A 15,642-nucleotide genomic window follows, 5' to 3' on the forward strand; every position below is an offset into this window, starting at 1 on the left:
AGGAGCAAGTCAACCACTGCGATTTCTTACTTAATTGATACAGGAAACAATTGACTGAATTATTCCTTTTTATGAGCAGTATTGCATGAACATCTCCATAATACAAAATCAACTGAATTTATGATGGCAGAGGGGCTAAGAGGTTATTAAAGTTTCCAGAACAAGTAATAGGATAGAGAATATGGAAAGGCTTAGGAATCTAACTTCAGGCATATCGCATAAAGGGATCAGTATGAGAAAAGGGGTAGTCCATGCAGGACTGAAGGTGTTATACTTAAATGCATGCAGTATGTGAAATACGGTAAATCAGCTTGTAACGCAGATTGAAATTAGGGCGTATGATGGCAAGGGCACCACAGAGACATGGCTGCAAGGGGATCAGGGTCGGGAACCAAAAATCCAAGGATACCCTCCTATCGAAAGGGCAGGTAGATAAGCAGAGGGACAGGGATGTCTTGTTAGTAAGAAATGATATTAAAATCAAAAGCAATTGTGAAATATAGAATCTGTTTGGGTAGAGTTGAGGATCCACAAAGGAAAAAAAGACCCTGATGGGGGTTACGTATAGGCCTCATAGAAGTAGTCAGGATGTGGGGAAGAAAATAAATCTTGAGGTAGAAAAGGTTTTAAGAAAGGGACTATTACAATAATCATGGGATACTTCAATATGCAGGTGGACTTTGAAAATCAGGTTGACAGCGGATCAGGGCTGCAGGATTTGAGCCATAGGGAGAGGTTGAATAGGCTGGGGCTGTTTTCCCTAGAGCTTCGGAGGTTGAGGGGTGACCATAAGAGATTTATCAAATAATGAGGAGCATGGATAAGGTAAATAGACAAGGTCTTTTCCCTGGGATGGGGAGTCCAAATTAGAGTGTAAAGGTTTAGGGTGAGAAGTGAAAGATTTAAAAGGGGCAACGTTTTCATGCAGTGGGTGATGGATGTGTGGAATGAACTGCCAGACGAAGTGGTGGAGGCTGGCACAATTGCAACATTTCAAAGGCATCTGGATGGGTATATAAATAGGGAGGTTTTGGAGGGATATGGGCCAGGTGCTGGCAGGTGGGACTAGATTGGGTTGGGATATCTGGTTGGCATGGACGGGTTGGACTGAAGGGTCTGTTTTTGTGCTGTATATCTCTATGACTAAGTCATCTCAAATAAAGAATTGATGGTTTTTTGGAGCAGCTTGTGGTAGAGTCCACTAGGGAACAGGTAATTTTGGAATTGATGATACATAATGAGGTAGATTTGATTAGGAAGCTTAAGGAACCCTTGGGGGGCAGTAGCAACAATATGATAGAATTCACTCTACAGTTTGTGAGGGAGAAGCTTGATTCAGATGTAACAGTATTACAATTGAGTAAAGGTGACTATAAAGACATAAGGGGGGAGCTGGCCAGAGTTGATTGGAAGGGGAACCTAGCAGTGAAGATGGTAGAGCCACAATGGCAGGAGTTTCTCAGGTAATTCAAAAGGCATAGAAGAAATTTGTCCCAAGGAAGAAGGAACATAGTAAAGGGCAGCACAAGACAACCGTAGCTAACAAGGGAAGTCATGAACAGCATAATAGCAAAAGCATATCATGTGGTAAAGGTTAGTGAGAAATTAGAGGATTGGGAAGCCATTAAAACCAGCAGAGGATAACTAAAAAAAACAATAAGCAGGGAGAAGCTGAAATAGGAGGGTAAACTAGATAGTAATATAAAAGAAGATTGCAAGTGCTTTTTTTAAGATATATGAAAAAGTAAGGGAAAGGCAAGAGTAGATATCAGAGTGCTAGAAAATGAGACTGGAGGAAAAGTAATGGGGAACAAAGAGATGGTGGAGGAACTGAACAGATATTTTGCATTAGTATTCATGGTGGAACACACTGGTAGGGTAACAGAACTTCAAAATAGTTGAGAGGAAGAGGCTAGTGTAGCGGCCATCACTAAGAGAAGGTGTGGAGGAAGCTGAAAAGTCTGAAGGTAGATAAATCACCCAGACCAGATAAACTACAGCCGAGAGCTCTGAAGGAGATAGCTGAAGAGATTGTGAAGGCACTGATGGTGACCTTTCTTGGATCATTGAAGTCAGGCAGGGTCTCAGAGGACTAGAAAATGGCTAATGTAACACCCTGTTTAAAAGGGAAGGAAGGCAGAAGACAGGAAATTATAGGACTGTTAGTCTGACCTTGGTCATTGATAATATTTTAGAGTCCATTATTGAGGATGAAATTGTGGAGAACTTGGAAGTGCATAGTAAAATAGGACTGAGTCAGCATGGCTTTGTTAAGGGGATGTCATGACTGACTAATCTGTTAGAATTTTTTGAGGAGTGAAGAGCAAGTTAGACAAAAGAGAGCCAGTGGACGTTATCTATTTGGATTTTCAGAAGGCCTTTGACAAGGTGCCTTACAGGATGCTCCTAAATAAGAGCCCATGGTGTTATGGGCAACTTACTGGCATGGATAGAGGATTTGCTGATTGGCAGAAGATGGAGAGTGGGGATTAAGAGGTATTTTTCAGGAGGCAGTGATTAGTGGAGTTCCATATGTGTCTGTGTTGAGATCACAACTATTCACATTATACATTAACAATCTGGATGAAGGAACTGAGGGCATTATTGCTAAGCTTTCAGATGACACAAAAATAGATGGAAGGACAGATAGCGCTGAGGATAAGGGGAAGCTGCAGAAGGGTAAGAGAGTGGGCAATAAAGTAGCAGATGGAATGCAATGTGGGAAAATTTGATGTTATGCACCTCGGTAGGAGGAAAAGGTGTAGACTATTTACTAAATTGGGAAAGGCTTTAGAAATTGGAAGTATAAAGGGACTTAGAATTCCTAGTTCAGGATTCTCTTAAGGTTAATATGCAGGTTAATTGGCAGCAAGGAAGGCAAATGCAATGTTGGCATTCATTTCAAGAGGAAATCTGCAAAACAACACCATTAGCACTGTCCGGACCCAATGGATAGAAGGTTCACAGAAGCATGCCATATTAATGATAATCATACCTATGACATGAAAAGGTGAAAACTAATATCAGTTAGTACTTTTGACCTACCCCGCATGAATTAAAAACAAAACCTATTATGGAACTGTGTAGCTACATAGTGCCAATTTGTGCAGGGTGTGATGTAAATTGATTGTGGTTAAGCAAGATGTATTTTTATTGTATCATTATTTAAAGTAAGTTTTAACTTTCTTTTTGAAGTATGATTTACCTGTTAATTCATGCCTAACTTGCATTGGCTCCAATTTGTGCAATTCTTGCAAAAGCTCAAAGAAAATGGAATTTTGTTGGTAATTTCTTAATTTGAGAGTCATTCAATATATTTGGTTATTTTAGTATACTGTCCCCCAGTGTTTCAAATTCCAACCAGGTCCTAGACTCAGAAGCTGCTATCACTTATACACACAACCTACAGGCTTGTGCAGTCTTCCAGCAATGTATAATTTTTTCCAATGAAGAAGATCTTCAATCAGAGTTCCTGTACTGATGACTCCATACTTGATTATCTGAAAAAGAGAATATTTCATTATCATTCTAGTAGATTATTCACCTATTGTATTTATCTTAATTCTCTTTTTACTTCAATATTAGAATCCTGTAATTGCTTAACAACTGTAAGTTTCAAAATTTTGTTGCAATTATTACGTAAACACTGCAACACATCAGATATTTAAATGTTGGGGATTTGTTAATATATTTTGTTTCAATGGCCTTTAAGATGGCTGTAACTAGAAATCCCTCTTCGGCTTACAGTTTTTGCAAGAGAGATTTTCTCTCTTCTGAACTGGAAAAGTTTGGTTAATGACATCTGGAATAAACTACAATTAATGGGATAGCATTTTACATTGAACTAGATTGGTCTTTCTGCACAGAAAGACCATTCAGTCCAACGTCTCCAGGCTGGCATTTATACTCTGAGCTTCCTTCCATCTTCCTCATTTAAATCCACCACCATTGCCCTCTACTTCTTTCTCTCTCAGTGATTTATCTATTTTCCACCTAAATGGAAACATATTATTTGAATCAACAATTCCCTGAGGCAGCAAGTTCCACATTCTCACCTCACTTTGCTTAAAAAAAAGTTTCTTCCAAATTCCTTAATGTATTTCTCAGTCACTAATGTTGATGGCCTCTTGCTATCCTCTTTGCAGAAAATATCCTGTCGAAATAATCTCTCTGCATTCCAATCGGTCAAATCTTTATAATTTTAAATATCTCTGTTACATCATCCTTGTTTCTCCCCATCCCCCCCAATAGAAACTGTCCAGCCTGTACATCCTTTCCTGATATGTATGCCCACACATTTGTAGTATTGTCCTTGTAAATATTTTCTGCAGCAGTCACCAGTATCTGCATATCAATTTTATAATAAGGAACAAGAACTGTATGTACTACTTTTAATTGTAGTCAAACCTAAATTAAATGCATATTTGGCATCACCTCCCTTCTTTTCAATTCTATCCCTCTATCAATAAAGCCTTGTCACTAGATCATAAGAAAAAGGAATTGCAGTTCAGCTCCTCAAGCCTGCTGGGCCATTCAACAGCATCAGACTAATCCGACATTTCTCAAGTCCACTTTCCTGCCTATTCTCTGCAATCCTTAATTGCCCCTAGTGGTCAAGAATCTAATTATATATCTCAGTCTTAAATTTACACAAGAACTCTGCCCCTACAGCTCTTGATGGCAAGCAGTTCCAAAAGTCCACAATCCTCCGAGTTTACCGTCCTCCTTATTTTGGTCTTAAATTTGTGTTCCTTTATTTTGAGATAATGCTTTCTGATCCTAGACTCTCCCAAGAAGCAAAACATCCTCTCAGCAATTACCCCGCCAAGCCCTTAAAAATCTTGTGTTTCAGTAAGATCACCTCTCATTCTTCTAAACTCCACTGAGTAGAGTACCAACCTGTTTACCCTTTGCTTATAAGATAATTCCTCCATTCCTAGTGAACCTTCTCTCAACGGTCTCCAATGAAATAATATATTTTCTTAAAAAGGACAAATTACTCAAGTGTGACCTCACCAGCACATATTGCACCTGTACTAAGACTTTCCTAATCATATACGCTTTGAATTAAGGGTCAACATTCCATCAGCCTTCCTAATTACCCACTGCATCTGTGTGCTAGTTTTCTGTGTTTCATGCACAAGTCCCCCTAAGTCAGTTTTGTTTCAGCTTTTTGCAGCATTTCTCCATTTCTCTGTTCTTTTGATCTCCCTAAGATGAACAATTCCATTTTTGTCCATGTTATACTCCATTTACCAACATTTTGCCCACTTACGTAGCCTATCAATATCTCTGGAAATTGGTTGTATCCTCTCACAACTTGCCTTTCCACCTACTTTTGTGCTTTCTGCAAATTGGTTGCTGGACATTCACTTCCTGCCTCCAAGTTATTAACATATAAATAGTTGTGGTCCCACTGATCCCTGTGGAACTCCATTAGTTTCAGGTTGCCAACCTGAGAAGGTCCCCCTTCTTCCTAGTCATGGTTTCCTGCCCATTGGCCAATTCTTTAATCCACTCCAATATACTCCCTCTAACACAATGACTTAACCTTTTGTGAGGTGCCTTGTTGAACGCTTTCTGGAAGTCCAAATACATCTACTAGTTCCCCTCTATCAGTCTGGTTGATACTTCCTTTAAAAAAAACTCTTAAAAAATTAGTCAGACACAATTTTCCTTTCATGAAACCCTTCTGCTTCTGTTTGATTAGATTGTGATTTTCCAAATGTGCTGTTATTACTTTCTTTACAATTAATTCCAACATTGTAGGCCAATTAATCTACCATCTATAAACACCTGCTTTTTAACTCCCTCCCTTTTTGAATTGGGGTGTCACATTGGTAGTTTTCCTGTACTCTTGGTATTTCTACAGAATCTAAGGAGTTTTGGAGAAATATAACCAAAGCATCCACTATCTTTGTAACTACTTATTTTAGGATCCTCAGAGTCAAGCCATTAGCACCATTGGTTTGTCTAGCACTACTTCTCTTGTGATGGTGATGGCACTTTATTTCTCTCTGTGTTCTTAAGTATTTATGTTCTCTGCATTGGCTACTATGAATGTCACCTACCATCCAAACTGGCGCAATCCAAGAACATTGAATCTATGTCTTTTATTCCAAAACCAGTTCAGTAATGCAAATTTTGAACAGCAATGTTCTCTGCACTGATCTTTTTGGAATAGAATGATAACATGAATCTGGGAGATGTGTCACAATGGATTGCTAGCTGGTTTCACGGCAGGAAAGCAGAAGGAGGAGTAAAGTGTATTGTGAGTCATTGAAACCTTTAGTGTATTGTGAGTCATTTAGTGTATTATGAGATCCCTTATTGAAGCCCTGCCAAAAAGTCCAGATAAATTACAAGTATTGCATTACCATTGTCCACTGTCCTAGTTACCTTATCAAAAAATTCAGTAAGGTGGGTGAAGAAGAACATTTCCTTCTGATATCCATGCTGACCATTCAATATTTTTCTATTTCTCGATGTTCTTCTATTTTCTTTAATAGGACTTCTATTATTTCTCCGACGTTAAGTTGCCTGGACTATAATTCCAGGGGTGTATTCTGCTCCTCTTCTTAAATACAAAAATATGAGAGCTATCTGCTAGTCTTCTGGCACTCCATACACCTGTTTCTATTAGTTACTGAATTCATATTCTCACGTCATGTTGTCTGCTTTATCCTTTAATGTTGTCTGCATTGATCTTTGATCTCTTTACTTAGCTGCTCCCTTGTATCTTTATTGATCCGTGGTGTATCACTAATGCTTAGTTTGATTTTAGCTGAACATACTTTTCCTGCACTCCAACGAATATTGTTGTTCATGTTTCTCTTGTTGTTCCTCATCGTTGCTTATCAAGGTTGTTACTTATTTTTTATTGCATAGTAATAAATCTGTGATTCTGTTGGAGTAAAGGCAGAAGATTGGCACTAGATAATAGAGCCAGAGCAGGCTTGATGGACTGAATGACATCCTTCTGTGATGTTCTACTCTCAGTCCTTAAAATCAGCTTTTTTTCCAGTTTATCAACTTTGCTTTGTCACACTTAAGTCATGTCTTCACTGACAAAATAGTTTCAACCCTGCATTAAACACCTTATATAGAGGGGTGTGTGTGTGTGTGTGTGTGTGTGTGAGATATACACATACACCTTTTATGGCAAAGTTCCACACAAAACTGTACTTTACCAATTCAACACGTTTTCACTTATGGATTAAACAGGCATTCCATAAAGAAATTTAGAACCTAACTGTAATGGCTGACTTGTCACACAGCACGCTCAAACACTAGCATGACATTCAGCTAAATGGGATAATGGGTTATATTGGTAAAAATGATTGATGTGCATTTGTCCAGTGTCCTTCACCCAAGACAGCAGATAAGCCCGCATTTTAATGCGGCATGCCCTCAGGATTGCAGTGGGAATCAGCCTAGACATTTGCGATCAAGCCTCTGGAATGGAACTTCAATCACTACCCTTTGACACAGAGGCGACAGTGCAACTGACATTTTTGAAAAAAATCATTCATGTGATATGGGCATCACTGGCGAGGCAAATACTTATTGCCAATCTCTAATTACCCTAAAAACGATGGTGGCGAGGTGCATTCTTGAGCCAAAGGGATACCCACTATGCTGAGAGGGAAGGAGTTCTAGGATTTTGATCCAGAGACAGTGAAGGATCACAATTTAATTGAAATCAAGCTGGTGTGTGACTTGGAGGGAAATTTGCATGTGGTGATATTGTCACGCATCTGCTGTCCCGGTCCTCCTGGTTGCTAGAGGTCATAGGTTGGAAGGTGCTGTTGAGGGGGGTTTGGCAAGTTCCTTATGCAGAAGAATAAGGAACAAAGATACTGTGGTTATAAAATTCGTAAATGGCATTTTTTTTTTGTTTGTAAGCTCATCATTTGGAATGTACAAAGTTCCCCAGCAGTTGAAAATTTCTTAATAGAGAGAATGGCTAAAATATTTGTAGCACCATCATTTCTAAATCAGGTTTACTTTAAAGAAAACAGGGTTCTGAATTGCTTCTTGATGTAATTTAAAATTATAACCTAACCCAGTGTCTACTTAATACAAATTAAATTTACAAAGAGTGTACATTGATACACAGCAGTATACATAGTATAACATAGCTACACTTCTAACACCAATAAAGCTACAGCATGCACTAACTGTGATCATTGGTTTAATTGCAAGTGCATTAAAAAGTCAGTCCTTGAGGACCTCAGGGCTGCTCTGTCATTCGATAGAGAAGAGTGTTGTTTTAACCTGAGGGTCACCACATCTCAAGTAAGGAGGGGAGAAGGTAACACCTTCATGGTGACCTTAAGCTGGTACAGGAACCTGTGCTGTAGGTGTTGCTTTGTATCACAAACCAGTAATGCAGGTATCTGAGCTATTTGACCATGAGTACGTACATATTCATAGAAAAAAGAAAAAATGTTCCCTACGGCTAAAAGGTGCTTTGGGAAGAAGTACAACACTTGAGGAAGTACAAATGGACTAAATAATTCTCAGTACAATTTTCTAACTAGGACTATTCAGTATGGAGTGTGATGTACAAATCAACCTGGCAAATAGGACAACCTGTGATTTTGGTGCCAGAATGCATCTTTAGAACTAAATTTGGCATATAAATTGATAAAAGTTTGTTATTTTAGATAGGAAATGATTGTTTAGAGAATACTCACATTAGGATTTGGCCTCCTGCTCAGAAATATATGTTGTACTCAATGGGATCAAGTAGATAAAACCACTCATGTTGCCAAGATTGTGAGGGAGTTTAAGATATGCTCAGATTCAGTTTTACATTCAGTATACAAATTGATCCATATTTGTGGAAGAACTTGTCAAAACTTAAAGATCAACCTATATCACGATCAACAGTGTTTCCTGTGGTCAACAATACAAAGCTACGTTTCTTGTTAGACTTACTCACCCGGTCATCACACGGCACTAAGGTATTGTAATATATTCCAGCTCCATAATTATTCTGTATTTTACTAACATGTTTTGGTCCAAAAAACCTTAAAAACGAGTAATGTCTGGGGTTTTTCATGATATTCATCGTATGCCATGTCACAGGATCATCCACAGCAAAGACAAAATCCAGCATATTGTTCTAAAAGTGAAAAAGTGAATAAAATATTTTGGTTAAAAGATACAAGCAAATCTTTACCTGAATAGGAAGTGAATTACACACGTAATGAAAATAAAACTGCAACAGACCAAGCATTAAACTAGTTCCTCATTAAAAGGGCAGAAGCAACTCTAGTCTTATGCAGAATATATCTGGGTCAAATACTTAGACAACACTGCAAGTGTACCCACACACTTACTCAGATAACGTATGCAAGATTATTTTGTTCCCTCATACCGTGAAAATTTAAACTTCAAAACGTGAGCTAAATAGGAAATTGTTGAGTAAAACATGAAGTACTGTTAACCGGTATTGGTGCTTGTGTAAGAGACATCCAAGAATATAAGAAGACAGTAGACACTGGGAAGACAGGAAGCAGAAATGATAAAGATCATTTAAATAATGCATGAAATGGCCACAGAATGAAACCTTAAAGCCAAGACTTCCAGCCTTCTTAGACTCATCATTAATTTTGAACATTCTTTTCTACATCACAACCTGTCCTCTATTTAATTCCTGCTTAATTTCCAACTACACAAGTATCTGTTGAATAATATTTACAGTAACGACCTATTAGGAGAAAGTGAGGACTGCAGATGCTGGAGATCAGAGCTGAAAAATGTGTTGCTGGAAAAGTGCAGCTGGTCAGGCAGCATCCAAAAGCAGGAGAATCGACGTTTCAGGCATAAATGTGGTTGGAGGGTTCCTAGGCGGAAGGTGAGGCGCTGGAGGAAGAGCACCTCATCTTCCGCCTAGGAACCCTCCAACCACAAGGGATGAATGCAGATTTCTCCAGCTTCCTCATTTCCACTCCCCCCACCTTACCTCAGTCCCAACCCTCGGACTCAGCACCGCCTTCTTGACCTGCAATCTTCTTCCCAACCTATCACCCTCACCTTAACCTCCTTCCACCTATCACATTCCCAACGCCCCTCCCCCAAGTCCCTCCTCCCTACCTTTTATCATAGCCTGCTTGGCACACCTTCCTCATTCCTGAAGAAGGGTTTATGCCCGAAACGTCGATTCTCCTGCTCCTTGGATGCTGCCTGACCTGCTGCGCTTTTCCAGCAACACATTTTTCAGTAACGACTTATTGTCAAGCTACTAATTGTAGTTGACCACATATGAATATAGGATGAAGGAGCACGAGTGGGTCATTCAACCCTTTGAGCATGCTCTACAGTTCAATAATATCATGGATGATCTAGTTGTGGCATCATTTCTACTTTCCAATCTGCCCAATCTGCCTCACAGCGCCAGAGACCCGGGTTCAATTCCCACCTCCGGTGACTGACTGTATGGAGTTTGCACATTCTCCCTGTGTCTGTGTGGGTTTCCTCCGGGTGCTCCGGTTTCCTCCCACAGTCACAAAGATGTGCAGGTCAGGTGAATTGGCCATGCTAAATTGCCCGTAGTGTTAGGTAAGGGGTAAATGTAGGGGTATGGTGTGGGTTGCGCTTCGACGGGGCGGTGTGGACTTGTTGGGCCAAAGGGCCTGTTTCCACACTGTAAGTAATCTAATCTAATATAATCTAATCAATAGCAATAAACTCCACTGTCCATCGTATTTCTAACTCTGTTTTGAATAGTATCAATGGTCCAGTCACCATTTTTTTCTAGAGAAGAGAATTCCACATATTAACAACCCCCTGAGAAGCATTTTTGCCTTAAAAGGAAACCTCTTATTCTTTAACCATGCCATCCCTTGTTCTGGTCTCACCACAACAGAAAGTATACTCCCACTCTGTCAAATCACCTCAGGAGGATCTTATAATGTTTCAATAAGATTTCCTTGCATTCTTTTAAACTTAAAAGGATTTCGCTGCTCGTTGGATGCTGCCTGAACTGCTGTGCTCTTCCAGCACCACTAATCCAGTATTTGGTTTTCAGCATCTGCAGTCATTGTTTTTACCTTTAGCGTGACCTGTTCACCCAATCTTCACAAGATAAGCCCTTCATCCCAGGAATAATCAGAAGAACCTTCTCTGAACTTTTTCGAATGCAATAGTATATTTTTCCAAATACAGAAACGAAAACTCCAAAGTTGTACACAGTACTCCAGGTGTGGCTTCACCAAGGTCCTATACAGTTGAAGTAAATCTTCCCTACTTTCATATCACATCTTCATGGCAATAAATGTCTTCATTCCACTTGCCAGGACAACCAGATCTCTGTACACTATTAAGTTCTTCAATCTCTCTCCATTTAAAAAAGGACAATATTTTTCAATTCTTCTTGCAAAGTGGACAAGTTCACATTGTCTGTTATTATATTTTAAATGCCAAATGTTCTGCCCCCTCTTAATTTGAATATATTCCTTTGCAGACTCTCTATTTTCTTTTGACAATCTATATTCTGAACTATTTTAGTGTCACTAGCAAACCCAGCTACAACACATTCAGTCATTTCATCAAAGTCATTGACATTGATTGCAAATAATTGAATCCCAGCACTGAGCCCTGGATGTTCCACTTTCATCTTGCTAGCCTGATAAAAACATTTATCCCTACTCTCTGTTTCCTGTTAGCTAACTAATACCTTATCTCCTACACCATGTGCTCTTATCTTCTGTAGTAACTTTTGATGTAGCATCTTTTGAAATGCCCACTAGAAATGAAAGAACACTACACCCACAGATCCTCCTTTATCCATTTTGCATGCTAGTTACTTTCTGCAATTTCTATTCATAAAGCCATGATCACATCGAGTTTCTAAATATCCAGCTTTAACCTTTTTAATAATGGATTACAACAGCTTCCCTTCAACAGATGCTAGGCTAATTGGCTATAGTTTCCTATGGGTTCTTAAACAACATCCCTGCTAATTCTCTTTCTTCTGTATGGATTTCCAAGGTCCATGTGTGCAGCAGCTTCTAGAACTGGAAGTCAATCAATCAATGCTGCAAACGACATCACACCAATCACCATGCACAGACCTTCAAAGACTGCCTGCATGCAGCTTAGAGGGAACACTGCCCTTGGGAATTAGGTATACAGGTAATTGTTTTCCCATGAACTATTCCTTCCTAATGGTAATGATTTGGAGATGCCGGTGTTGGACTGGGGTGTACAAAGTTAAAAAAAATCACACAACACCAGGTTATAGTCCAACAGGTTAAATTGGAAGCACACTAGCTTTCGGAGCGACACTCCTTCATCAGGTGCTTGTGGAGTCCTCAAGCACCTGATGAAGGAGCGGCGCTCTGAAAGCTAGTGTGCTTCCAATTTAACCTGTTGGACTATAACCTGGTGTTGTGTGATTTTTAACTTCCTAATGGTAATTATTTTAACTTCCTGCTCCTAGTCAGCTCTTTGTTTTCAAGAATCCTTGGGAATTAAAATGGTAGTTTTAGTTACCCTTTTCCTATTTAAATATTGTTAAAACCATTACTTTCAGTTTTGTATTAACAGCTAGAATTTGCTAATACTCTGCTTTCTCCTTGTATTTTCAAACCATTCTTTGCTGATTCTGAAATTTTGACCAATCTTCTGACCTACCAATATTTTTTGCAGATTTATGCAGTACTTCCTTCAATTTGATAGCATCTTTAACTTCCTTCTTCGGCTATGAATCAGAACTTCATTTGAAGTTTCCTGACATCTACTTGTAGGCTTTCAGGGGCTCCCTTTTTTCACTAAATCCTTCCATAGGTGGTACAATCACCGAGGGATAACACCTTTCATGCTTATGTGAAATAAATGGGCAATTTGGACTCACACTGAAACAGAATAAAAAGAATTCATCAATATCACCTATTATCATCACTGCTCTATTACACTTAAAGACACAACACAAAAGGAAAGCTTTTAATTTCTTCAGTACAATAGCATTTAAAGTCAAAAGAAGACACCCAAAACACACATTCCACAATGAGATTATGATGAGAAGTAGGCGCAAATGACAGATGTGAAAAGGAGAAAATTTTGACAGCAAAGTCAACAAGGAAAAAAAAAGACCGTGGCCAGGCAGTAATCAAAATGGAGAGCAGAAGTCTTGCACTATAGTTGTTGAATTCAATGTTGAGTCCTACTGGCTGTAAATTACTTAAGTGTTGTTCCCCTGCCTTGAGCAGAATGGAAATGATAACATGGGAGCAAGATAGTTCATTAAAATGGCAAGCACCTGGCTAGATTAGATTCCCTACTGTGTGGGAACAGGCCCTTCCAACCCAACAAGTCCACACTGACCCTCCGAAGAGTAACCCACCCAGACCCATTTACCCCTGACTAACGCACCTAACACTGTGGGCAATTTAGCATGGCCAATTCACCTGACCTGCACATCTTTGGATTGTGGGAGAAAACCAGAGCCCCTGGAGGAAACCCACGCAGACACAGGGAGAATGTGCAAACTCCACACAGACAGGTGGGAATTGAACCCAAGACCCTGGTGCCATGAGGCAACAATACTAACCACTAAGCCACCGTGCCACCCATATGACAGCTAACCTGTTGCATGTTTGTATCTAACGCAGCCATTGGACATGCATCTCAAGTAAATCATTGTATGTTAGACACTTTGAGACGTGACAACACACAAGTGTAAACCTTTATTAAACATTAAATTATAAAAGGGTCTTTTAGAGGTGGATCTGCCCATCAATCTGGCTTTTTGGCAGCATTTCTATAAATGATGCATTTTTCTTAAAAGTGTTTTTTTTTCCTGGACTCATGTTAGTTCAACCTGATAGCACAGATTTAAGGACCAATTCACATTTGTTCTGGTGACCAATAATTTCATCCCAAATCAGTGCCATTATGCTGGTCACAAAGTGGTCTCCTTCACACTTGCAAGACCAACTGCAAAATGGTTGACCACTTTGAGGAACGCATCCACTGTGAGAATGACCCTGACTATCGGGTGGCACGGTGGCTCAGCGGTTAGCACTGCTGCCTCACAGCACCAGGGTCCCAGGTTCGATCCCAGCCTCGGGTGGCTGTGTGGAGTTTGCACATTCTCCTCCGTGTCTGCATGGGTTTCCTCCCACAGTCCAAAGACATGCAGGCCAAATGAATTGGCCATGTTAAATTGCCCGTAGTGCTAGGTGTGTTAGTCAGGGGTAAATGGGTCACTCTTCGGAGGGCCAGTGTGGACTTGTTGGGTCGAAGGGCCTGTTCCCACACAGTAGGGAATCTATCCTTAGCCAGGTGCTTGCTATTTTAATAAACTATCTTGCTCCCATGGTATCATTTCCATTCTGCTCAAGGCAGGGGAACAACACTTAAGTAATTTACAGCCTGGAGGATTCAACAACTACAGCGCAAGACTTCTGCTCTCCATTTTGATTACTGCCTGGCCACGGTCTATTTTTTTTTCCCTTGTTGGCTTTGCTGTCAAAATTTTCTCCTTTTCACATCTGTCATTTGCACCTACTTCACATCACCGCCACTCCTTTACCAACATTAACACACTGAGCAGCCTTCACCATCTGTTCCAGTAGATCCTCCTCAACAGCATCAAAGCAAAACCGTTTTCCAGACTCTTTCAGTTCCAAAAATACGTCAGTTCTATTTCTCTTTCTCCAGATGCTGCCAGACCTGCTGAGTTTCTCCAGCATTGCTTTTTTGTCTTTATTTCAAATCCGCACTGTTTTCTTCTATATTAATATCACTTCTTCAAATCCCTATCCTAGCTTTGTACAATTAACCAGGATAGCCCCCTTTCTCCCCATGTTAGCAGTGTTTATACAGGCTCTCCCTGACTTACCCTTGGGCCTGTGTGTCCTGTCTGTCCGAACAGGCCGGAACCATAGGCGAAGGCCAGGCTCAGATCCCGGGGGAAATGGGCCAGGATCCTCCGCATCAATCCACTGTTACTCTGCAGCATCGGCAGCGACATAGCGACCGGCCCACCGCTCAACCCCTTCCGCGACGGTTTCTATAAAGGCCCCAGGACAAGCCCCGAATTAAAGTTACGAGCCAGGCGGCTCCATGGCTTCGGAGCGGCGGGGGGCTGCGCTAAGCTCCGGTCGCCCGTCCAGCACACTCACAGCTCCACCTTCTGGCAGGAGGAGCAAGGTGCAGCTTCCACTGGCTGCACGGACCTCGGGGGTTAGTGTACTTTGTGCAAAATTGCCTGAGGCTCAATCAAAGGATAGTCAGTGGGCAATGCAGTAAGTGTTCAAACAGAATAAGAAGGAGGAATTTGGAAATCTTGTGCTATCTCATATCGATGACCCTACTAGTGATGAAGTGGTACATGCTACTGAAACCTCACTTTTATATAGCACCTTCGAACTTGATAAAATGAATGCTCACAACAGGAGTGTTATAAAGTGAAGTTTGACATGAAACAACAAAGGATGATATGAAACAGACAAACCAAACTTTGGTCAAAGATGTAGGCATTAAAGAGCTGCTTAAACTTATGGAGAGAAGTAGAGATGACAAAGTTAAAAATCACACAACACCAGGTTATAGTCCAACAGGTTTATTTGGAAGCACTATGTTTCAGAGCGCTGCTTCTTCATCAGGTGGTTGTGGAGTATATGATTG

General features: G+C 40.3%; 1 protein-coding gene across 5 annotated transcripts in view; it reads right to left on the reverse strand.

Annotated features, from left to right (window-relative positions):
• The window catches only part of tamm41 (TAM41 mitochondrial translocator assembly and maintenance homolog), a 31,401-nt gene extending 16,291 nt beyond the window's left edge, over positions 1–15,110 (reverse strand). For 4 of the 5 annotated variants that reach the window (XR_011962021.1, XR_011962020.1, XM_072582176.1 and 1 more), the window contains exons 1-3: positions 14,855–15,110; positions 8,948–9,130; positions 3,408–3,500 (exon numbers count right to left, since the gene is read on the reverse strand). Coding sequence is in view for 2 of the 5 variants with exons in the window: in XM_072582176.1 (XP_072438277.1) it covers positions 3,408–3,500; positions 8,948–9,130; positions 14,855–14,986 (408 nt within the window). In the remaining 3 variants the exon portion in view is untranslated. The other variant, XM_072582177.1, reaches the window with a different exon arrangement.
• Between the last annotated feature and the right edge of the window lie 532 nt (positions 15,111–15,642).

The sequence above is a fragment of the Chiloscyllium punctatum genome, chromosome 12, assembly GCF_047496795.1.
Source record: "Chiloscyllium punctatum isolate Juve2018m chromosome 12, sChiPun1.3, whole genome shotgun sequence".
Taxonomy (NCBI): Eukaryota; Metazoa; Chordata; class Chondrichthyes; order Orectolobiformes; family Hemiscylliidae; genus Chiloscyllium; species Chiloscyllium punctatum.